The sequence below is a fragment of the Manis pentadactyla genome, chromosome 12 (assembly GCF_030020395.1).
Source record: "Manis pentadactyla isolate mManPen7 chromosome 12, mManPen7.hap1, whole genome shotgun sequence".
NCBI classification, from domain to species: domain Eukaryota; kingdom Metazoa; phylum Chordata; class Mammalia; order Pholidota; family Manidae; genus Manis; species Manis pentadactyla.
In genome coordinates this window covers 89,257,128-89,282,013 of record NC_080030.1, presented here as the reverse complement: position 1 = coordinate 89,282,013, position 24,886 = coordinate 89,257,128, and the positions used below count along the sequence as shown (strand labels likewise).

General features: G+C 35.4%; 1 protein-coding gene across 13 annotated transcripts in view; it reads left to right on the top strand.

The window, feature by feature from the left end:
* The window catches only part of SNX14 (sorting nexin 14), a 107,817-nt gene that overhangs the window by 64,291 nt on the left and 18,640 nt on the right, over window positions 1–24,886 (top strand). For 5 of the 13 annotated variants that reach the window (XM_036899188.2, XM_036899189.2, XM_036899195.2 and 2 more), the window contains 7 exons: window positions 9,499–9,525; window positions 11,283–11,415; window positions 16,050–16,251; window positions 20,912–20,995; window positions 21,524–21,649; window positions 22,377–22,477; window positions 24,244–24,355. In XM_036899188.2, coding sequence (XP_036755083.1) covers window positions 9,499–9,525; window positions 11,283–11,415; window positions 16,050–16,251; window positions 20,912–20,995; window positions 21,524–21,649; window positions 22,377–22,477; window positions 24,244–24,355 — 785 coding nt within the window. The remainder of the gene's footprint in view (window positions 1–9,498; window positions 9,526–11,282; window positions 11,416–16,049; window positions 16,252–20,911; window positions 20,996–21,523; window positions 21,650–22,376; window positions 22,478–24,243; window positions 24,356–24,886) is intronic. The other 8 variants (XM_036899199.2, XM_036899193.2, XM_036899198.2 and 5 more) reach the window with 3 other exon arrangements.

The window sequence follows — 24,886 nt, the reverse complement described above, 5'->3', positions numbered from 1 at the left end:
TATATATATATATATATATATATAAACACATACAAGGGTGCATTTGGAAAGAAAATGAGACCCGAAAGAAGCCATTAGGTCCAAATGTTACATGCCTTTTTACATAAAGAATGATTACTTGTGAGGATGTGACAAGGCAATGGGGCTTGGGGCAGTGGCAGTAAATTGTGGGACAGAGACCAGGAAGTACATGAGAGATGGAAACTAACTGAAGATAATAAGTGTCATCTTAGTAGATTTGCTTGCACATGTCCCTTCCAGCATCAACTCCCAGTCTCTGGTGATAAGAATGGTCTTCTATTCCTGGTATAGGTGCCAGAAGGCATCTTTCCTGTGGGAAAATTTATGATCTGCTTCTGGGAGGAAAAGGAAGAGGTCACAGAGCACTTCCCATATCTGCTATTTCTCAAGTCCCTTCAGCTCAAAATTGTCAATATGCCAAAGCAGCATATCTTGGGATGGCATGTTCTGAATCCCTTCAATGGAAAGAATTTAGCAAAAGAAAATAAGCACAGGTGTTGGAGACACTGAGACGTGAGTAGGTGCAGCTGTGTAATATGAGTCAGTAACTTAGAATCCTTTACATTTGAGGTTCTCATCTGCAGGATGGGATGGTATTAACACTTACTTCATATGGTTATTGTGAAGATTAAATGAAGTACTGTGTCTGTATAGTGCCTGGCATACAAGGTGCTCAAAGGGCATGCAGTATTACTAATATTAGTAAGTTCAAATCATTTCAGTCATCCTGTGACCATGGAGGGTCCCTTACACCTTACCCATTATCCCACCAATGCTTATGGTTTCACAGAATTTAACAGAGAAGATTGCCAATGGATGACTTGAGGCAAAGCCTCCTCTGCTTATAGACCCAGTTTGGGAAAAGGCTTCTTAGTATTGAATATACAACAGTATCTCCCCATATACTGTTCAGCACCACTTGTACAGCCTTCCAGTAGACCACAGTACATACTTGAGAAAAATCCAAGTGCAAGTCAAATATTTTCCTACCCAAATCTTGAAGGCAGACCCCCTTCTCTCTAACATCCAAAAGTCCAGGGAGGAAAATTGGTCCGACACCCCACTGGAATCATCTTTTCATATCACATTTCTTCTTGGGGCTAGAGCTACGAGGACAGAACAGGGGGAAATGGAATCTAGTTTCTGCTGCAGGGAGCTCATGACCTGGTGGGGGTGGTTCAGAATCACACAACAAAATATAACAATGAAACCAGGCAGTGTGGGAAGCCATTAAGGTGATTTATACAAAAAACTGTGAGAGGTGTAATGGAATATAAGCTAAATCTTGAAGACAGGTTGATATCAGAATGTAAAGAAAAGTACTCATGAGCAAGGTGCTGGTTTAAGTGCTCTACGTACATACATACAATTCTCATAACCATCTTGTGAAACAAGTGATATTATATCTATTATATAGGTGAAGAAATAGGCCCAGAAGTATTAAATAATTGCCCACAATCTTTTGGCTAGAAGAGGGAATGAACTGTTGACTCAAACCCAGTTCCATGGACTGTGAAACCCACACTCCTGTGTCCCAACACCTCAGTTCAGATGGACTGTGGGAAGTTGGTTTCATTTACACCATGCCCTAAGTTTTTTTTTTTTATTTTATTTTGGTATCATTAATCTACAATTACATGAAGGACATTATGTTTACTAGGCTCCCCCCTTCACCAAGGCCCCCCCACATCCCCGTTCACAGTCACTGTCCATCAATGTAGTAAGATGCTGTAAAATCACTACTTGTTGTCTCTGTGTTGCACAGCCCTCCCCGTGGCCCTCCACACAATATACATGCTAATCGTAATGCCCCCTTTCTTTTTTTCCCGCCCTTATCCCTCCCTACCCACCCGTCCTCCCCAGTTCCTTTCCCTTTGGTAACTATTAGTCCATTCTTGGGTTCTGTGCTTCTGCTGCTGTTCTGTTCCTTCAGTTTTCTTTTGTTCTTATACTCCGCATATGAGTGAAATCATTTGGTACTTGTCTTTCTCCACCTGGCTTATTTCACTGAGCCTAATACCCTCTAGCTCCATCCATATTGTTGCGAATGGTAGGATTTGTTTTTCCTTATGGCTGAGGAATATTCCATTGTGTATATGTACCACATCTTCTTTATCCATTCATCTACTGATGGACGTTTAGGTTGCTTCCATATCTTGGCTATTGTAAATAGTGCTGCGATAAACATAGGGGTGCATCTATCTGCTTCAAACTGGAGTGCTGCATTCTTGGGGTAAATTCCTAGAAGTGGAATTCCTGGGTCAAATGGTATTAATATTTTGAGCATTTTGAGGAACCTCCATACTGCTTTCCACAATGGTTGAACTAATTTACATTCCCACCAGCAGTGTAGGAGGGTTCCCCTTTCTCCACAACCTCGCCAACATTTGTTGTTGTTTGTCTTTTGGATGGTAGCCATCCTTATTGGTGTGAGGTGATATCTCATTGTGGTTTTAATTTGCATTTCTCTGATGACAAGCGATGTGGAGCATCTTTTCATGTGTCTGTTGGCCATCTGAATTTCTTCTTTGGAGAACTGTCTGTTCAGCTCCTCTGCCCATTTTTTAATTGGATTATTTGCTTTTTGTTTGTTGAGGAACGTGAGCTCTTTATATATTTTGGATGTCAACCCTTTATCGGATCTGTCATTTATGAATATATTCTCCCATACTGTAGGATATCTTTTTGTTCTATTGATGGTGTCCTTTGCTGTACCGAAGCTTTTCAGCTTGATATAGTCCCATTTGTTCATTTTTGCGTTTGTTTCCCTTGCCTGGGGAGATATGTTCAAGAAGAGATCACTCATGTTTATGTCTAAGAGATTTTTGCCTATGTTTTTTTCTAAGAGCTTTATGGTTTCATGACTTACATTCAAGTCTTTGATCCATTTCAAATTTACTTTTGTGTATGGGGTTAGACAGTGATCCAGTTTCATTCTCTTGCACGTAGCTGTCCAGTTTTGCCAGCACCATCTGTTGAAGAGACTGTCATTTCCCCATTGTATGTCCATGGCCCCTTTATCGAATATTAGCTGACCATATATGTTTGGGTTAATGTTTGGAGTCTCTATTCTGTTCCATTGGTCTGTGGCTCTGTTCTTGTGCCAGTACCAAATTGTCTTGATTACTGTGGCTTTGTAGTAGAGCTTGAAGTTGAGGAGTGAGATCCCCCCACCCCCCCACTTTATTCTTCCTTCTCAGGATTGCTTTAGCAATTTGGGGTCTTTGGTGTTTCCATATGAATTTTTGAACTATTTGTTCCAGTTCATTGAAGAATGCTGTTGGTAGTTTGATAGGGATTGAATCAAATCTATATATTGCTTTGGGCAGGATGGCCATTTTGACGATATTAATTCTTCCTAGCCAGGAGCATGGGATGAGTTTCCATTTGTTAGCATTCTCTTTAATTTCTCTTAAGAGTGTCTTATAGTTTTCAGGGTATAGGTCTTTCACTTCCTTGGTTAGGTTTATTCCTAGGTATTTTATTCTTTTTGATGCAGTTGTGAATGGAATTGTTTTCCTGATTTCCCTCTCCTTTGGTTCATTGTTAGTGTACAGGAAAGCCACAGATTTCTGTGTGTTAATTTTGTATCCTGCAACTTTGCTGAATTCCGATATTAGCTCTAGTAGTTTCGGAGTGGAGTCTTTAGGGTTTTTTTATGTACAATATAATGTCATCTGCAAATAGTGACAGTTTAGCTCCTTCTTTACCAATCTGGATTCCTTGTATTTCTTTGTTTTGTCTAATTGCCATGGCTAGGACCTCCAGTACTATGTTGAATGACAGTGGGGAGAGTGGGCATCCCTGTCTTGTTCCCGATCTCAGAGGAAAAGCTTTCAGCTTCTCGCTGTTCAGTATGATGTTGGCTGTGGGTTTATCATATATGGCCTTTATTACGTTGAGGTACTTGCCCTCTATACCCATTTTGTTGAGAGTTTTTATCATGAATGGATGTTGAATTTTATCGAATGCTTTTTCAGCATCTATGGAGATGATCATGTGGTTTTTGTCTTTCTTTTTGTTGATGTGGTGTATGATGTTGATGGATTTTCGAATGTTGTACCATCCTCGCATCCCTGGGATGAATCCCACTTAATCATGGTGTATGATCCTTTTGATGTATTTTTGAATTAGGTTTGCTAATATTTTGTTGTGTATTTTTGCATCTACGTTCTTCAGGGATATTGGTCTGTAGTTTTCTTTTTTGGTAGGGTCTTTGCCTGGTTTTGGTATTAGGGTGATGCTGGCTTCATAGAATGAGTTTGGGAGTATTCCCTTCTCTTCTATTTTTTGGAAAACTTTAAGGAGAATGGGTATTATGTCTTCCCTGTATGTCTGATAAAATTCCGAGGTAAATCCATCTGACCCAGGGGTTTTGTTCTTGGGTAGTTTTTTGATTACCACTTCAATTTCTTTTCTGGTAATTGGTTTGTTTAGATTTTGTGTTTCTTCCTTGGTCAGTCTTCGAAGGTTGTATTTTTCTAGGAAGTTGTCCATTTCTCCTAGGTTTCCAAGCTTGTTAGCATATAGGTTTTCATAATATTCTCTAATAATTCTTTGTATTTCTGTGGGGTCCGTCGTGATTTTTCCTTTCTCATTTCTGATTCTGTTGATTTGTGTTGACTCTCTTTTCCTCTTAATAAGTCTGGCTAGAGGCTTATCTATTCTGTTTATTTTCTCGAAGAACCAGCTCTTGGTTTCATTGATTTTTGGTATTGTTTTATTCTTCTCAATTTTGTTTATTTCTTCTCTGATCTTTATTAAGTCCCTCCTTCTGCTGACCTTAGGCCTCATTTGTTCTTCTTTTTTCCAATTTCTACAATTGTGACATTAGACCATTCATTTGGGATTGTTCTTCCTTCTTTAAATATGCCTGGATTGCTATATACTTTCCTCTTAAGACTGCTTTTGCTGTGTCCCACAGAAGTTGGGGCTTAGTGTTGTTGTTGTCATTTGTTTGCATATATTGCTGGATCTCCATTTTGATTTGGTCATTGATCCATTGATTATTTAGGAGTGTGTTGTTAATCCTCCATGTGTTTGTGAGCCTCTTTGCTTTCTTTGTACAGTTTATTTCTAGTTTTATGCCTTTGTGGTCTGAAAAGTTGGTTGGTAGGATTTCAATCTTTTGGAATTTTCTGAGGCTCTTTTCGTGGCCTAGTATGTGGTCTATTCTGGAGAATGTTCCATGTGCACTTGAGAAGAATGTGTATCCTGTTGCTTTTGGATGTAGAGTTCTGTAGATGTCTATTAGGTCCATCTGTTCTAGTGTGTTGTTCAGTGCCTCTGTGCCCTTACTTATTTTCTGTCTGGTGGATCTGTCCTTTGGAGTGAGTGGTGTGTTGAAGTCTCCTAGAATGAATGCATTGCATTCTATTTCCTCCTTTAGTTCTGTTAATATTTGTTTCAGGTATGTTGGTGCTCCTGTATTGGGTGCATATATATTTAGAATGGTTATATCCTCTTGTTGGACTGAGCCCTTTATCATTATGTAATGTCCTTTATGTTTTGTTACTTTCTTTATTTTGAAGTCTGTTTTGTCTGATACTAGTATTGCAACACCTGCTTTATTCTCTCTGTTGTTTGCATGAAATATCTTTTTCCATCCCTTGACTTTAAGTCTGTGCATGTCTTTGGGTTTGAGGTGAGTCTCTTGTAGGCAGCATATGGATGGATCTTGCTTTTTTATCCATTCTATTACTCTGTGTCTTTTGATTGGTGCATTCAGACCAGTTACATTTAGGGTGATTATCAATAGGTATGTACTTATTGCCATTGCAGGCTTTAAGTTTGTGGTTACCAAAGGTTCAGGGTTAGCTTCTTTACTATTTTACTGTCTAACTTAACTCGCTTGTTGAGCTATTATAAACACGGTCTGATGATTCTTTATTTCTCTCCCTTCTTATTCCTCCTCCTCCCTTCTTCATATGTTGGGTGTTTTGTTCTGTGCTCTTTTTAGGAGTGCTCCCATCTAGAGCAGTCCCTGTAAGATGCCCTGTAGAGGTGGTTTGTGGGAGGCAAATTCCCTCAACTTTTGCTTGTCTGGGAATTGTTTAGTCCCTCCTTCATATTTAGATGATAATCGTGCTGGATACAGTATTCTTGGTTTGAGGCCCTTCTGTTTCATTGCATTAAGTATATCATGCCATTCTCTTCTGGCCTGTAGGGTTTCTGTTGAGTAGCCTGATGGGTTTTCCTTTGTAGCTGACCTTTTTTTCTCTCTGGCTGCCTTTAAAGCTTTGTCCTTGTCTTTGATCTTTGCCATTTTAATTATGTGTCTTGGTGTTGCCCACCTTGGATCCCTTATCATGGGAGTTCTGTGTACCTCTGTTGTCTGAGAGGCCATTTCCTCCCCTAGTTTGGGGAAGTTTTCAGCAATTATTTCTTCAAAGACACTTTCTATCCCTTTTTCTCTCTCTTCTTCTTCTGTTACCCCTATAATGCGGATATTTTTCCATTTTGATTGGTCACTCAGCTCTCTTAGAATTCTTTCATTCCTGGAGATCCTTTTATCTTTCTCTGCATCAGCTTCTCTGCGTTCCTGTTCTCTGTTTTCTAGTCCATTAATGGTCTCTTGCATCTCATCCATTCTGTTTTGAAGTCCTTCCAGAGCTTGTTTTATTTCTGTATTCTCCCTCCTTAGTTCTTGCATATTTCTCTGCAAGTCCATCAGCATGTTTATGACTTTTGTTTTGAATTCTTTTTCAGGAAGACTGGTTAAATCTATCTCCCCAGATTCCTTCTCAGGGGAAGATGTAGCAGATGTCGAAGCTGTCTGGGTTAGTCTTGTCTGGATCAAATTTTTTTGCCTTTTCATGTTGATAGGTTCAATGGTGAGCTATTGACTCGTCTGTCAGCTGGGAGAGCCAAGACTTTCCACTTGGCTCCTGGCCTTTCTTTACTGGGACAACTCCGACCCCTAGTGGCTTGTGTTGGGTAATTGCTTGTAGACTGGGTCTCTGCATCTTGCCTGGCGGTATGGAGGAAGCTCCATTGCTGTGGGCGTTGCCAGCCTCAGGCTGCTGCTCTGCTGTGGCGGGGCCCCCAGAGGGGTAATAGACGGGGGGGTGTTTGGCTGTTTACCTCCGTGAGGTGTCTCAGAGCTGTTGCCCAGGGGGTTAGTGCACCCGGAGTTCCCTGGAATTTCCAGCCGCTGGACTGTGACCCGGGATGCTTCCGTCCAGCTGTGGGATCCCTGTCTCTTTAAGACTTTCAAAAAGCACTTGCTTTTCTTTGTCACAGGGGCACCGGCTTCGGGACCCGCTCAAACTTCTTACTGTCCTGTTTCCCTAGTATCCAGGACCCCATGCATACACTGTGTGTCTGCGCTCTGGTGCGGATGGCTGGGGCTGGGTGTTTAGCAGCCCTGGGCTCCCTCTCCCTCCCTGCTCCGACTCCTCTCCTCCCGCCGGGAGCTGGGGTGAGGGGCCTCAGGTCCCGCCGGGCTGCGGCTTGTATCTTACCCCTTTCACCAGGCGCTGGGTTCTCGCAGGTGTGGGTGTAGTCTGGCTGTTGTCCTGTGTCTTCTGGGCTCTCTTTTAGGATTAGTGGTATTTTGTTGTATTTTCAAAAATATATATGTTTTTGGGAGGAGATTCCCACTGTCCTACTCATGCCGCCATCTTGGCTCCACCCTATAACTCTAATTTTAGTCAGTAGTTTAAAATTTAGTTTTTGTTTTTTCCCAGAGACTAGTTTTTATTAGAGTACTTACTGGTTACAAATGTGGAGGGGTTTTTCTCACTTTGCCTTCTGGCTTTCTGGAAATGTTAAGTTTGCAGTTAAACGATCCAAAGAAAGGTAACAGAAGAAAGAAGCTTTATCCACTTATAAACTTCATAACTAATGTCTTGATTTATCCTTACATTGTTATATTTCCACTGTTGACACAGATATCAAATCTGTAAGTCTACAAAATAGTCACATTGCTCTCAACACCTTCCAATTTGTTTAAGCAAGGATTTAATAAATATATAAATAAACTGGAGATTTGGTTCAAAAGGAAAGGTAGATAGTTCAGAAAAAAGAGTAGATTTTTAGATAGTACAAGAAAAAATGTGAAAGCCTTAGCCGTGGGAGAAAATGCTGCATTTTTTTCACATAACCAAGGGTTGTAGAAATAGATTCAGATTTTTTTCAATGTTGGATATTTTTATATAATACCTTAGTATAAGTAGTATACATGTAATAACTTTTCTGAAGGGTTTGTAAAATATCATTCTTTCCTAAGAATTTATATATTACAGCCATGAAATTTTGACTGTATTTAACAAAAAACCCATCCATGCTATTTAAAAAAGCATTTGTCACCCAATTCACATTATTCTTCTTTTATTTGAGTACTTTTTCAAGACTTCTATCAAATTTCCCAGCATCATTTGAGAAGCAGGTGGAATTTGTCCCTGTTTGTAAAGTCATGATATTTAGAGTACATACTAGCTATTGAACTTAATGAAACTCCTATATAGGACCTTTCAAGGGGAAATGGTTCTTTAATCTTACATCTACTGAGTAGCTAAACCTAAGTCAGGGTCATAGTTTCAGAGATGGAATGCTTTTTTTTGCCACTTTGAGAACACTAAGTTGTCCTCAGCATATTTAGGCACTAATTTTGCTAGCTTTAAAATATAAAATAAAGAAGAAAATACAGGTTCTTTAATTTCTGAGTACTGAGTATGGTCTTTTAAAAAAGTGTGTTTTTCTTTATATTGATCTGACTTTAGTATTTAAGTATTTAGTCAGGACTCTGCTTCTGTGATACTTAATGATTCATTTACCTATGTAGAATTAAAGTCCTTCTTAACATTCTTTCATTGCAAATTTAGAGTACCATTGCCAATTTGCTGTTAAATGATTTTTAAAAATGTAAATATTCATATATTTTATGTCTATATCTGATTGTATATTTTAAAAGTAAAATTTTAATGTGTGTTGATGTTAATCTGTTGTTTCATTCCATACTCAAAGCAAAATTTGAAAAAATACATAGGTATCCTTTGTTAACTTTGCTTCTTAGCTTAAAACATACGTTTAAAAATACCCAAAGTGGTAAGTGTGAAGCATGCATAATTATATTTAGTACAGGGATGAATTCTGTGTTGGAAAATACTAGTTTATTTTTTGTGCCAAGTTTTTAAAGAGTCTCTGCATACTTCCCACTATATCAAACAAATGGCATGCCTAAATGATGGCAAAAAATACAGAATTATTTCCTGACTTACAGAGTTTTTAAGAACTACTTTTTTAATGATCTAGAACTTAAATCCCAAACTCTAAAAACAGCCATTGTACTTTATTTCTCTTTTCCTTATCATGTTATTCATAAGGATTTCTTCCCTTTGTAATAATGAATGCTATCCACCTGTGTAACTTTTAAAGCTTTTAAATTTTATTTCATGTTCTAAAATGAAACTTGTTTAATATCTGGGCTTTCTCTCTCTCCTTTCCTTATATAATTTCACGTATCTGGTATTGCAGAGGTAGCCTAAGTTTGGACGATTTTCGGTAAGTTTTGAGATAGCATGTTATTCTTCTCTGCATAAATTTTCTGTTGAAGTTCAGAAAGTATACCCAAAACAACCTAAGTCAACTAAAACGGAAAAAATGAAACACCTATGTTATTACTGCCTTTATATCAGTGATTAGGAATATCCTTTTAAAATTAATCACTACTTTGATTCTAGATATGTTCTTTTTAGGAAGCATAATATATATCATAAAATAAAAATAAAATGAAAAAGTCAACATTTTGCTTTTCAAAGGTATTGACACTTTATTAATGATTTTGCTAAATTACTTCTAAAATTTTGTGTAAAGAACTTTTTTTAAAGCAAAAAATACAATATTTTTTGTATTTCTGGGCATAATCACAAGTGAGATATTTTTATTAATGTGTCACATTTCAAAAAGCCCGGTTGTTTTATCTAGGCTCTGTAGACTAGAATAATTGATCTAGATTCTAGAGATTTAATAATATTTTGTTTACATTGTCATTATTTGTTCCAAGATACACTTTATCAGAATTTCATTTACGATTCTGGATTTTTAAAAAACTCTAATTGCATGCTTGTTTAAATAAAATAATCCAGTTTAAGTACTCATTTTACTACTTACTATTATTACTTATTATTCAGACTTTTTCCAGTTTAAAATAAATTTGGACTTGCTCCCTGAACATGTTTAAAATGAACATGTCACTAATATATCTGGTGTATTTGAAACTTGACCAGTTTACTTTTATTTCTGTAATTGTTGCATTATTTCAGTAAATAAATTTTGCTTGTAGGAATACTAGCTCTCCATTAAGTTAAGCATTCAAAACAAACTTTCTTGGATTTTAAAATAGTCATTTTTATTTTTGTCGTCTGTTGTAAGGGCAGTATTACATGGTAAGCATGAGTTTTCCATTGGCTAAACATCATGTTTTTATTTGTCGAAACAAGGGATAGTAAGCTGCACTGCAGGAGCTTTTGTTGCTTTCTGGCTTATTTTTTTCTTGTTGCTTTCCAGCTATTTCTGCTTTTAGGAATCCACTTTTTAAAAAAAATTACAAAACAAACATTTAATATATACGGCAGAGCAGGCTGATTCCTTAGGCTACATTTACTTTTATCCTTATGTTCATTGCTAACCGTTCCCTTTGGCATTTTATCTTTCCTTTTTATTTCTTGGCATTAAGCGAGATGTATTTTATACATCATTCCTCTCTTGAGTATTTATATGATTATTGCTTAAAATTTTTCAGTCAGATAGGACAGAATTTTTTTGCTAAATTTCCATCTAAAAATGAGGTACTGAGAAGGTCATAGTTTTATATTTTTCTCTGTTACACTGTTATCTTAGCAATACAGTTCTAAATGGATATTCTGTTTTGAATGCTGGTCTTAACACATTTTTAATCTATTTTCTAAATATGTATGACAATAAGAACTATATCCACTAGGGGGCTCTCATCTTTTAAACAGTTTATTTCCGTTAATGTTGCAAAGTTAAATAGAAGGTAAATTTCAAATGTTTGTTAAACATAGTGTCCATTTATTCATACTTCCACATTTAAACTTTAAATGTTCTGCCACTTTGGGCTTCTGAGATGTTGAGACTTAATCTATGACTGAGAATTTCAAAAGTTATGTTAAAAGTTATGGTAGCTATGTATCTTCAGTTTACCCTTTTCACAACTGTTTTTCTTTATTATTGTTTATAATAAACTAGACTGTTGAGAAATTTGCTATGACCTCGACACATTTTTGTTTAATATTTAGGAGCACACAGAAAAGAGGAGAGTCATTTGGAATCAGCAGAATAGGTAGCAAAATTAAAGGAGTATTCAAGAGCACCACAATGGAGGGAGCTATGTTGCCCAATTATGGTTTAGCTGAAGGTGAAGATGACTTTGTAAGTAAAAATTCTTTAATTCGATGTATGTATAACTTCAGACTTAAAAATTGCATAAGAAATTTGATATGTTCACTTGTTATTTTCCCTTTCCCTGATCTTACTTCTTACTTTGTATTTCCTATTTTTTCATTAGTTATTATAGTTTCATGGTGATAATCTATCTAGTTTTTGAAATTCTTAGCCCTAAGTTACTGCGTTACTAAGGCAGAGTGGTTTCTGTTAAGCTGAGATACTTTTAACAGGGAAACAATTTACCGTCTTTTGTTAGGCGTTTACTTCATATCCTGATCTTATCTCATATCCTGATCTTATCTCCTTCCAACCATATGGTCCAGGCATACAGACTTGTCAGTAAATGTCATAACCCCTTGCTACTCAAACTGTTAGTCTGTAGACTAACAGCATCAGCATTAACCTGGAACTTGTAAATACAGAAATTCAGACTCCACTCTAGACCTGCTGAATCATAATTTGAATTTTAACAAGATCCCCGGTTGATTATGCACATTACACCCAGCATGCTATTTTATTTCTTGGTATCTTTTGCACATGCTGTCCTTTTTGAAATGCCCTTCCTTCTCATTTACCTAGAAAATACATACTTTTGCAATCTAACTGCTCCCCATAAATCCGCATTTGAGTCCCCAAGTAGGATTGAACATTCCTTCCTTTGTGCCCCTTTAGGTCATATGTTACATCATCTACCATATTGTATTTGATTACATGTTTATGATTGTCTTCCCTACCAATCAGTGAGCTCCATAAAAGCTCAAGGTGTCTCATTTGTACTTTTCATTTATTTAACACATCTTTATTGAGCAAGATCTTGGATCCTCATTTTGCATATTAATGACCCTGAGCACTAGGTAAAAAAGATAAGACATAGACTTTGCCTCTTAAGAAATTCACTAATCTGGGTATAAAAGGGATAAATAGTAGTGATTGGATTCGCAGTAATCAAGAAGGAGAGCAGGGAGAGAAGAGTCTCTGTCCCTTTGTACTTATAAATTGTTCAGAAGATTCACTGTTTCTTCATAACTTAAGTAGAAGAAAATGTTATTTAGTCCTTTTTTTCCTCTCTAGATAATCCAAATATAGCACTTTTTTTGTTTATATCCTTGTTTTTCCTCCAAAGTGTAGGTAGAAGAAAGGTGGTAGATCAGAGGAGGGAATTTATTTGTTTTTTTAATTGAGGTGCATACAATAAAATACACAAATCTTATTGTACACCTCAGTGAACTTTGACATGTGTTTACACTCATGTAATCATCACCCAGATCAAGATATAAAATATTTTCCCTAATTTCTTTTCCCCTCTTCACTATTTTCCATCCCTCCACCCACCTCCTATATGGCAACCACCAGTCTGTTCTGTGTTAATGAGTCTGTTTCTGTTTTGATTGATTGTTTTGTTTTACTTACATTCCATAGGTAAGTGAAATTATATGGTACTTGTCTTTGTCTGACTGACTTAATTTCCATTTAGCATAATACTGTCTAGGTTCATCTATGTTGTAACAAATGGCAAGATTTCATTCTTTTTTATGGCTAATATTCCATTGTGTATGTGTACCACATCTCTTTTTATCTATTCATAAATTGATGGACACTTAGGTTGCTTCCATATTTTGACTATTGTAAATAATGCTGCAATAAATATAGGAATGCAATATCTTTTTGAATTAATTATTTGTTTTCTTTGTGTGGATTCCTAGAAATGAGATTACTGGGTCATATGATATTTCTATTTTTCATTTTTTAAGGAACCTCCATACTGCTTTCCATAGTGGCTGCTCCAATTTACACTCCCACCAACAGTGTAGGAGAGTTCCCTTTTCTTCACATCTTCACCAATATTTGTTATTTTTTGTCTTTTGGATATTAGCCACTATGGCTGGTGTGAGGTGATATCTCATTGTGGTTTTGATTTGCCTTTCCCTGATGACTAGTGATGTTGAACATCTTTTCATGTGTCTGTTGGGAGGGAATCTTTTTTTGAAATGCTGTTTATTTATGTATTTTAATTTTAAGCATATTAGAGTCTTAATTTTTTAACAATGTAGAAAAGTGGAAAAAAATGTAAAATACCACCCATAATCCTGTCACCCAATAACCACTTGTATTAACATTTTGGTGATTTTCTTTTTTAAAAAATAACTTTCCCTTCCTACCCCTGTAGATTAGACTATATGATTCATATAGTTTGTTATCCTGCTGTCTTCCCACTTAAATGTTATAACAAAAGCATTTATCCATGTTACTGTGAACATTTTAAAACATAGTCTTTGAAATAAAAGTTGTATTTTTGCTTTAGAAATGGTATCTTTAAAAAGCTGGGAGAGTTCTTTCTGTCTTATGTGGCCCAAGGAAGAAAGAAATTCTTAATTGGAAGCAAAGATTATAATAATGGAAAGTAGGAGAAGAGGGCAAACTAATCTCTTAATACTCTGAAAAGGAAAAGCAGGGGTGAATACGGTGCTGACCCTGACTAAGATGGATTTAGAGGGCACTGTGCTAGTCTTAAGTTGTGGGAGCTTGAGGAATCTTCTTTGTCTTGTTTAGGAAATTTAGGGAAAGAGAAGTAGGGGAAGGGGAAATTGCCCATCTCACTGTCAGGCGAAAGTGGTTTGTGGTCCAAAATTGGGACCTGGAAGACATTTTCTTTTAGAAACCTTGATGTGATCATGTGGTGGCAATGTCTCTTTGCTGTGAGACCTTGGGTAAATTGCTTAATTTTATTCTGATTTCATTTTCTCAAATGCGGAATGAGGATGGTAGCATCTAGCATATATGGGGGTGTTGTAAGGATTAAAGAAGTTATATGTATGAAGCACTTAGTGCCTAGCATATAGTAAGCCCAGTAAGTACTATGCAGTATTATAATACCATCAATTCTCATAAACATATGAATGTAAATTATGGATTAAATTTTCATATGTATGCTGGCCTAGGGACCCAATTCCTCTTTATAAAATTAGATCTATCTGAAAATATATTTCTGTCCAAGTTCAGAACTGATTCACTTACAAGAGAGGCGGCTGTCAATGTGGGCTAAGAGTAGAACTGAGAGTGAAGTTAGGGTGTAGAATTCTGGAAGGAAATTCCTCTCTACTGCTAGTTTGCTCTGATGAGGCTATTCAGAAATCTGTAACTTTTGACTCATTGCCTTAAAAAAGTGTGTTCAAGATGGGTGTGTTTTATCTGTAATATTTTTCTCCCTTTTATATGAATCAGAGATGTGTAGGTAACCAGGTATTAAAATGTGCCAATTCAAAGGTTGTCTTCCAATTTAATGAGGGAGAGAGAGTTTTTTCCTTCTTTCTGCATTTGTATTTCTAGAACTTGTTTAAACTTTCTTTTTAAAAATAAATTTTCTTCAAGCACTGTTTTAAAAATATATTTAATACTTTGAACATTTATATTATTATTAAAATTTTAGAAGCCAGGAGATGAGAAAACAGGCTTAGTTCTATACAGTTGTGTCCCTTTCAGACCTTTTTTCTAATTTTATGTTATTTAATGATGCAGTGAATATATTTATACTTGTGTCTTTTTCACAGTTAAGAAAAAATTTATTTGGAATAAATATTTTCATTAGAATACATTCCCGGAAGTGAAGTATAAGATCTTCCTCAACTTACCGTGGGGTTATGTCCTGATAAACCCAAAGTAAGTTGAAAATATAAGTTGAAAGTGTACTTAATACTCCTAACCTACTGAAAATCATAGCTTAGACTAGCCTACTTAAACGTGCTCCGAACACTTAACATTAACCTGCAGTTGGGCAGAATCATTTAACACAAAGCCTGTTTTATAATAAAGTGTCAAGTAGCTCCTAAATTGGATACAGAATTATTGAATACTATACTGAAAGTGAAAAACAGAAGGTTGTATGGGTACCAAATGATCGTAAGTGTATTGGTTGTTTATCCTCATGATCGTGTAGCTGACTGCAAGATGTGGCTCAACACTGCTGCGTACCATTAAGAGAGAATATTGTACTGCATATTGCTAGCCTGAGACTAGATCAAAATTCAAAGTATGGCTTCTATGAATGCTTTTGCTTTTGCACAGTGGGAGAGTAAAAATATTCTAAGTCAAACCATTGTTAGTCGGAGACTGTACTTGGTTGAAACTTTTACAAGTTTTATAAATACGTATTGCCAAAACACTTTTCAGAAGGGTAGTAGTGCAACCTATATTGTAACCAGCACCTTATCACAAATGTAGTTTATCTGTGCAGTCTCCATCAATGGTTATAATTTTTAAATACTATGTTCCTAAATGAAAAAACTTCAGTACATTAATTTTTGCCTTTTATTATCAGTGTTAAACATATTTCTATATTTTGTGTATATGAAATATCTTTTCCAGTAATCTCTTAAGTGTCTGTTTTCTATTGAAATTTCATTTTTGGTGATGTAACAAAAACCGAGAGGTAATGCTGGTAACTTGTTATAAATTTTTATCTTTGCATTTTCAGTAGAAAATTTGGTATCAACTAATTTCAAAAGTATTAAAGAATTATAGTATTTATATGGGCATATTACTTTATAGTTGTATCTCATATGCTGTAAGTTTAAATGCCCTGAAAATATTAAATTTTTCTTGGTGATTTTTTTTTTTCCTAGATTGAAGAAGGGATTGTTGTAATGGAAGATGACTCTCCAGTGGAAGCTGTGAGCACACCTAATACTCCCCGAAACCTTGCTGCATGGAAAATTAGCATCCCGTATGTAGACTTTTTTGAAGATTCCTCCTCTGAAAGGAAGGAGAAAAAGGAGAGAATACCTGTGTTTTGTATTGATGTTGAAAGAAATGATAGACGAGCAGGTAGGAAGCCTTATGAGTAACTTTCTTAAAAGATACCGTTAGTCTGTATTTATCAGGAATGATAAACTCTCCTTTTTTTAATTATTATTTTTTAAATATTTTTATTATTATTATTATTTATCCATTTTTTATTAAGGTTTCATTGATATACAATCTTATGCTCAGGTCTCACATGAGAAACACTGTGGTTACTACATTTCCCCCATTATCAAGTCCACACCACATACCCCATTACAGTCACTGTCCATCAGCATAGTAAGATGCTACAGAGTCACTACTTGTCTTCTCTGTGCTATATTTCCTTCCCCGTGCCCCCCCTATAATATGTGCACTAATCATAATACCCCTTAATCCCTTTTCCCTCCTTTCCCACCCACTGTCCCCAAGCCCTTTCCCTTTGGTAACTGCTAGTCCATTCTTGGGTTCTGTGAGTCTGCTGCTGTTTTGTTCCTTCAGTTTTTTCTTTGTTCTTATACTCCACAGACGAGTGAAATCATTTAGTACTTGTCTTTCTCCTCCTGGTTCATTTTACTGAGCATTAATACCCTCTACCTCCATCCATGTTATTGCAAATGGTAGGATTTGTTTTCTTCTTATGGCTGAATTATAAATATAAAAAAATACTCCATTTTATATATGTACCACATCTTTATCCATTCATCTACTGATGGACACTTAGGTTGCTTCCATTTTTTGGCTATTGTAAATAGTACAGCTAGAAACATAGGGTTGCATATGTCTTTTTGAATCTGTGATCCTGTTTTCTTAGGGTAAATTCCTAGGAGTGGAATTCCTGGGGTATTTCTATTTTTAGTTTTTTGAGGAACCTCCATATTGCTTTCCACAATGGTTGAACTAATTTACATTCTCACCAGCAGTGTAGGAGGGTTCCCCTTTATCCATATCCTTGCCGGCATTTGTTGCTTCTCTTTTGGATGTTGGCCATCCTAACTGGTGTGAGGTGATATCTCATTATTTTGTTTTCCTTGCCCAAGCAGATGTGTTCAGGAAAAAGCTGCTCATGTTTATAGTCAAGAGATTTTTGCCTATGTTTTCTTCTAAGAGTTTTATGGTTTCTTGACTTATATTCAGGTCTTTGATCCATTTTGAGTTTACTTTTGTGTATGGGGTTAGATAATAATTCAGTTTCATTCTCTTACATGTAGCTGTCCAGTTTTGCCAACACCATTTGTTGAAGAGGCTGTCATTTCCCCATTGTGTACCCATGGCTCCTTTATCATATATTAATTGAACAAATATGTGTGGGTTTATGTCTGGGCTCTCTATTCTGTTCCATTGATCTATAGGTCTGTTCTTGTGCCAGTACCAAATTGTCTTGATTACTGTGGCTTTGTAATAGAGCTTGAAGTCGGTGAGCATAATCCTCCCAGCTTTATTCTTCCTTTCAGGATTGTTTTGGCTGTTCGGGATCTTTTGTGGTTCCATATGAATTTTACAACTACTTGTTCTAGTTCGTTGAAGAATGCTGTTGGTATTTTGATAGGGATTGCATTGAATCTTTAGATTGCTTTAGGTAGGATGGCCATTTTGCCAATATTAATTCTTCCTATCCTTGAGCAAGGGATGTATTTCCATTTATTGGTGTTTTTAATTTCTCTCATGAGTGTCTTGTAGTTTTCAGTGTATAGGTCTTTCACCTCCTTGGTTTAATTTATTCCTAGGTATTTTATTCTTTTTGATGCAGTTGTGAATGGAATTGTTTTCCTAATTTGTCTTTCTGCTGCTTCATTGTTAGTATATAGAATGCAACAGATTTCTGTGTATTGATTTTGTGTCCTACAACTTTGCTCAATTCAGTTATTAGTTGTAGTAGTTTTGGGGCAGATTCTTTAGGGTTTTTTATGTATGGTATCATGTCATCTGCAAACAGTAACAGTTTAACTTTTCCTTACCAATCTGGATGCCTGTTATTTCTTTGTGTTGTCTAACTGCTGTGGGTAGGACCTCCTGAACTATGTTGAATAAAACTGGGGAGAGTGGGCATCCTTGTCTTGTTCCCAGTCTTAAAGGAAAAGCTTTCAGCTTTTCACTATTAAGTGTGGTGTTGGCTCTTTCTTGAAGTCCTCCCAGAGATCTTGAATATTTTTCTGTAGCTCTGTGTGCATGTTTATAATTTTTATTTTGAAATCTTTATCAAGAAGATTGTTTCTCCTCTAGCGCCTAATCAAGTAATTTGCAACCTGGGCAGGAAACAAGCACATGATTAATTTTCTAAACAAGCCCAGATATAAACAGCATAGTAAAAACAAGAAAGATTCCATCTTTAAGCTAAGATTGCATTTTAAAACCTAGGAAGTTAAGAATTAAGATTCTTGACATATTCTTTTCAAACAGACAATAACCCAGCCCACTTTGAGGGCAGGGCAGGCAGTCATGATTGATATGTTCCCAGAGGGATCCTGGGGAGGAACCAGATCAGTAAATTTCTTATGTTAATTTAATTTTGCAGTATTACCTGGAGGACTTATAATAGAAAAGAAGAGAACCTAATGTCTCTCATCAAAGATAAACATCTTGGGACCACTTAACAAGTCTATACCCCATAGCCCTTTGTCACATTCCTGAAAAAATCCTTAAAGGGAGAAGCCCCAATCTTTCAATGCACCTCTTCTCTGAGGACGTCCACACTTTTTCTCAACCTTTCAAGGCACCACCTCTCTGATGTCACCCACACATTCTCTCTCTAAATAAAACTTTAACCTTTGAGTGTACCTCTTCTCTGAGGTTTCCCCTATAGTCCCCTTTCTCTGAGTGTGCACCTTTTTGCCTTAAATAAACTTATCACTGCTCAATTTACAATGTTTTGTCTGTGTGCTTTCCAGTGGTGTCTTTGTTACTTTGCTATTCTCACTCCATCTAGTGCTCTGTGGCTCCCCCAAACCTCGGGGTGGTAGGGACTCAGTTTCCATGCTGTATAGATCCAAGAGGACACTGTACGCCAGGTAACACTGGCATGAGGAGTTAGCAGGGGACATGCCCCATGCTGAGAGGCAGTTCAGTGAACTTCCTTTATCACTGTTCTGACTTTAATGAATTCCTTCCTCACCTTCTACCTCTGAGTTCCCTGCATCTCCAAACCAAATTCCTCCCAACAATTTTAAATAAAACTTTTCAACCTTTCAGGGTCCCTCCCTAAGACTCCTGCATTTTCTCTCTAAGTGTGTAATTTTAAATAAAACTTTTACTCTGCTTCACTACTGTGTCTCTGCCCTTCAATTATTTGTTGTGGAAGGGACAAGAACTGAGGAAAATAAACAACGCCCCCCTAACAAAAGCTCATCAAAGTTGTACACCTTTTGGGGATTAAGCAGAAAAATAAGGTTGAGCTTAGGAAGAGGGATGGATCTGTGAGGAAAGATGGAACAAAAGGGGGAGTGTTAGGAAATGTTTTTGAGAGCGGAGTGACTAAGTGACAAGTGTGAAGGTCACTGCTAATCTGTTCATTTTTTACAAGGTATTAGGTTTTTGACTTTTCTCAGATGCTGTTCCTATTCCAAGAACATAAAACATGGGAATGGAGAGGGAAAGATGCTTGGAGTAGTTAGCTATGATTTTTCCTATTGTAGTTAAGTTCAAATCTTTGGAAAGACAGGGTCTTGCTCTGTCCCATTCTGAGTTAGAACTACTTGATTTTGCTGTGGTTTCCATTCACTCTTGCTAGTTGCTGTTCTGTGTCATATTCTAAAAGGTTTATAGACAAACCATGGTTGAAATTATAGTCTGATTACAGTTTCAGAAATAGTTTTGTTTGCATCTTTTGTCTGTTTTTCCTACTGATTGTCATTTAAAGTGCTAGAAAGGATTGAAAGAAAGACTCGAGTTAACCTCTAGGTTCAGGTCCTTCCTGTGCCTAATATTTAAAATCTGGCTATTTCCACACTATCTTATTTCTCAGGAGATTATTTAAAACTTTTGACTATTTGGATACAAAGCCCTAACAATATGAATAAATTGATATAAGCCTGTAGTAACTTTTATCTCCTTTTGGAAGATTTATGTGTGATATACTTTTAAATATTTTGGGACTATACTTTTGTTTTTGCCTTTTGGCCAGCTATCTTTAATTTTTGTGCTTTATTTTAAAAAGTTTGGCCTAATAATTTAGCCATAAAAGTAAAATAAAAAATCTTGAAACTTACATTCTAAGAATAATTTTTGTCTGCAGTGCTACAGACTTTACTGACAATGTAATGTGTTCTGAGGAAGCCATGGCCTATGAGTGAAAAAAAGTTAACATTTAAGTACTCACTGATTTTATATGTGTAGCATGTACATAGATCAAGACAATGGGTAAATGTTTGAAAGAGTCAAAAAAGACATTTTTATGAAGTACATTATTTTTGTAACAGTTTAAAGATAATTAAAATTGCATAATTTTGATGTTTCAGCTCTATGATTTTGTTGTAGAAAAATGTATGTATTACTGAAGTAACTATAAATAGGTGAATTTTAATCTCTTCTAAGTAATTTAAAATTAAAATACTGGATAAAATATGTTATTAATGTGATTCCAAGAAATAATGAATTATTAAGACTGGAAGAATTTCCAGCTTTGTATACTTAATGTTTTAAATACTGTGTCCTTTTAATAGTAGTTTGTAAAATTATTTATTACTCAGTGTATTCTTTCAATTTACAGTTGGGCATGAGCCTGAACATTGGTCTGTCTATAGAAGATATCTTGAGTTCTATGTACTTGAATCAAAACTAACAGAGTTTCATGGTATGTTGTTCTTTTTCTTTAAAACATTACATTTCAGCACTAGCCTTCTGGAAAGCTGTTGAACCAGACTCTTTGATTTTAAATCATTTTGTACCAAGGAAATGTAACAGCAACACTTGTGTTCACTGCTATTGATAATGGGAATGCACATACGTACTTTTAAAAATCTTATTCTGCTTATTTATACTTTCACAGTTTTACAGTGTACATTCATTGCTTTTTAAATAATATTAAAATCTAAAAGGTAGCTATTCTTTAATTATATTTTAGAAAAGATTCTCTTTCCAATTTAATTTTTGTTGGTTTTGATGTGGTGAATTTAAAGCAGGCATTTCAGAGTTGCTCTGTTGTTCCTTGTAAACATATTTGCTGTTCATCATAGCATTTTGAATTAGCTCTCAGATTTTAGATAGAGACACAAAACTTGTATTTGACTATTTCGTTTGAGGGTAGATCAATCAGAAAACGAGAGCACTTTTCCATTTTGGTTCTTCCTGTCACCTCTCAAGTCTCTTTTTTCTATTTTAGGTAATATGAGGGACATAGCTATGAAGTATCTGCAGTCATTTTGTATGTTGGTTAGTGAAAACGATTTGTGTATTCTGAAACTTTATTTTAGAACAACTCTATGGAGTGGTCCTGATCTAAATTCAGGTTGGTTCCGATTGAGAGGAGCAGGGAACTTTCTTTACTCTGCTATGAGAGCAAAGCTCATGAGACAGAGATTATAGGAAGATAAAAAATACAAGGTCTATACTTTCTGCCTAGATTTTCAGTTTGTACTTGTCTTTAAATAGTTTCCTCTTTTTCTCTGCCAATCTGGTGCTGTGCCATCCTTGTCTTACTCTTTTTCTGACAATTTTCCTTACTGTTTAGAGTTGAAAGAAGATGGTTTATCTCCATACTTAATAACATGTGTCAACTAAAGTTTGTTGGATTCCCAACAATGTTTTTCCCTTTTGGTATGAAAATTTCCAAAAGGCAACGCTGTCTGAGAAAGCGTATCCATGGTTTCAAAATTTAATTGTTAAGCTTATATAGCATTGGCAAAATGCTACCTTTTTTCCAATAAGAAAGTAGGTATTTCTTTAGTAAGATTTTGTCTGATAGAATCCCACCAATTTCAAAATACAATCACATGGTAATTTTTTGAAGCTTCTCTGTGTCAGTGAAGAGTGATATTTTTGGGTATCAGTAGATTCAGGTTGTTTGGTGTAGGCTTTTGACTTGAAGCTCTCTGATTTTGCCAAAATTATTTAAGGGATAATGCCACATCTCTACAAGCAGCATTTTGAATCTGAGTTTGCTGTAGTAAATTATAAATTAGGTTTTTAAAATAGTAGAAGAACATAGTAATAATTTACATATATATTAATTTCAGGCACATTTCCTGATGCCCAGCTTCCTTCCAAGAGGATCATTGGTCCCAAAAATTATGAATTCTTGAAGTCAAAGAGAGAAGAGTTTCAGGAATATCTACAGGTATAGCACCAACTTAATTTAAAACATTGCTAATCATAGCATTTTCTGATTTGTCTCTTTTTCTCTTGTATATATGCTTCGCTTTACAAATACCTGTCAATGTGGATTTCTAAAATTCTTTTATTAAAAATCTTTTTTTCCATGTGGAAATGAATTATTGTCAAGAGTATGTACATACATACATACATACATACATACATACATACATACATATATACAAATATATTTTTTAAAATGATAACCAATGAAATACCAGATATTTTCTTAGAAGAAAAAAGTCTTGTGTTGTGCTTAGTTTAAATTTTTGGTGTAGGACGTTAAAGAAAGAAAGAAAATCTTTTAGTGTGAAAGACTTAAATATATTATAGAATACTGGGTAGTTTTGTTATTTTTGTCTTGTTTTTTGTTTGATTTTGTGTGTATTACTTTCTGAACTTTGGAATCTTATCTCCATTTTATTCTTCAGTTCTTTTTCTTTTTGCAGTTTGTAGGTGTTTTAACAGTTTCTTGGAATCTCCTACTTTCTACCATTCACCACTTGGAATTGAATTTCCTTTTTTGATTGTGTGTGTGTACATATTGTGTTATATTAATGATATAACTGGTATATTATTTCCAGTGTTGGTACAATTAGTTTAGAAGTTATTTGTTTGAGCCTTCTCTAAAGTTAATGACCATCTTTCTTTAATCAAGTACATAAGACCAAAGAGTGGACACTTTTGTTTTCTACAAAAAAGTCTTATTTATGGGCATGGAATTTATTAAGAGTTAATTGCACATTTGGAGGTCACCTAGCCAAAAATAAGTACTTTTTAATTTAAAAGTATTCATCAGTGTAAAGGTATATTAACATTTTATTTCCTGTGTTTGAATTTTTGAGTACTTCAACCCAGAAAATATTTTTCACATAATTTTTTGGTGGCTTGAAAATTGAAATGTGAAGTAACTATTAACTGTTGGGAGGAAATTTGAACATAACGTATACTAGTGTTAATCTGTGTCTTTTGGTGAAACCATTAACCCGTTATTGGAACCACTAAGAACTCTTTCTGAGAATTAGAGTACCTCATTCTAGAAGAAATATTTTCTGATAATATGGAGTTAAAGGTTGCAGTACTGGTATTTCATTTATGTATATTTCTGCTCATAAAGTTATTTAACCGTTTCTAGTTACAAAACTGAATATTAGGTAAGACTGGGTTAATTCTGGCTTTAAAAAGTCAGTTTATCTTGTAAGAAAATAAGTGTTGCAAGAGCAGACAGCAGATTTTCCAGGTTATTTCACATTTCAACGTATAGTTTTCTGCAAAACCTTTTATGCCAACTTCTTTTAATTATCAAAAAAAATTGTATGATGTATTATTTGTTTTATAGTTGACAAACTGAGAAATAGTATTAGCTAATGCTTAATCTTCCTTGCATGTGACAGGTACTGTGCTAAATATAACAACAGTATAAAACAGGTAGTATTGTCTTCATTTTACACATGAGGAAACTGATTCTTAGGCAATTTAGGGACTTTTCTAGGGACACCTTGACTATCATATGGAAGAGCCAGAATTCAAATCTATTCATGTCTGACTGTAGAGGCTGAGGTCTTACCTGCTACGCAGTACTATTCTTTTCTTATAAATGTACTTTTGTTATTATTCTGACATAAAATAGCTTTTGAGGATTTAAATTTGTTTTATTGGTTTGAAAAATCATTTTAATATAGTTATGATCACAGTTCTAGGTTTTTAAACTGTTTTTCTTGTTCATTCAAGAAACTTCTGCAGCACCCAGAACTGAGTAATAGTCAACTTCTGGCAGATTTTCTCTCTCCCAATGGTGGAGAAACACAGTTCCTTGATAAGATACTACCAGATGTAAATCTTGGTAAGTCAATTTTAAGAATTACATAGAGGACAAACTTCAAAGAAAAGAATCAGTATTTTCAGATTAATTTAGAAAAATAGTTTGTATAGTGAAGCCATTGTCAAACTCTAAAGGACTTCTTTTACACTGTTAGTAGGAAAATAAATTGGAAAACCATTTAGAAAAATAGTTTGGTAAAGAACTGAATAACCCAGAAGTTCCTCTCTGAGATAATATACTCTAGAGAATCTTGTATTCATATTTCAGAATGTTCATAGCAGCATTGTTTATAATAGCCAAAACTGGACCTAAGACAAATATTCATCAGCAATAGGATCAATGGGTAAATTGTGGTAGATTCGTAAAATGAACACTTACTGAATCAAGTTCAATACAGACCAAGCTAATATAAGCTGGAAAAGTTTGAATAAAATTGTTAAAGAGACAAATGGAAGAAAAGCAGTATTTCTGAATATGTTTTATATATATGTATTCTTACATATATATAAAACTAACTAAATAAATATTACAAGTGGGCATTTGGCTTGCATC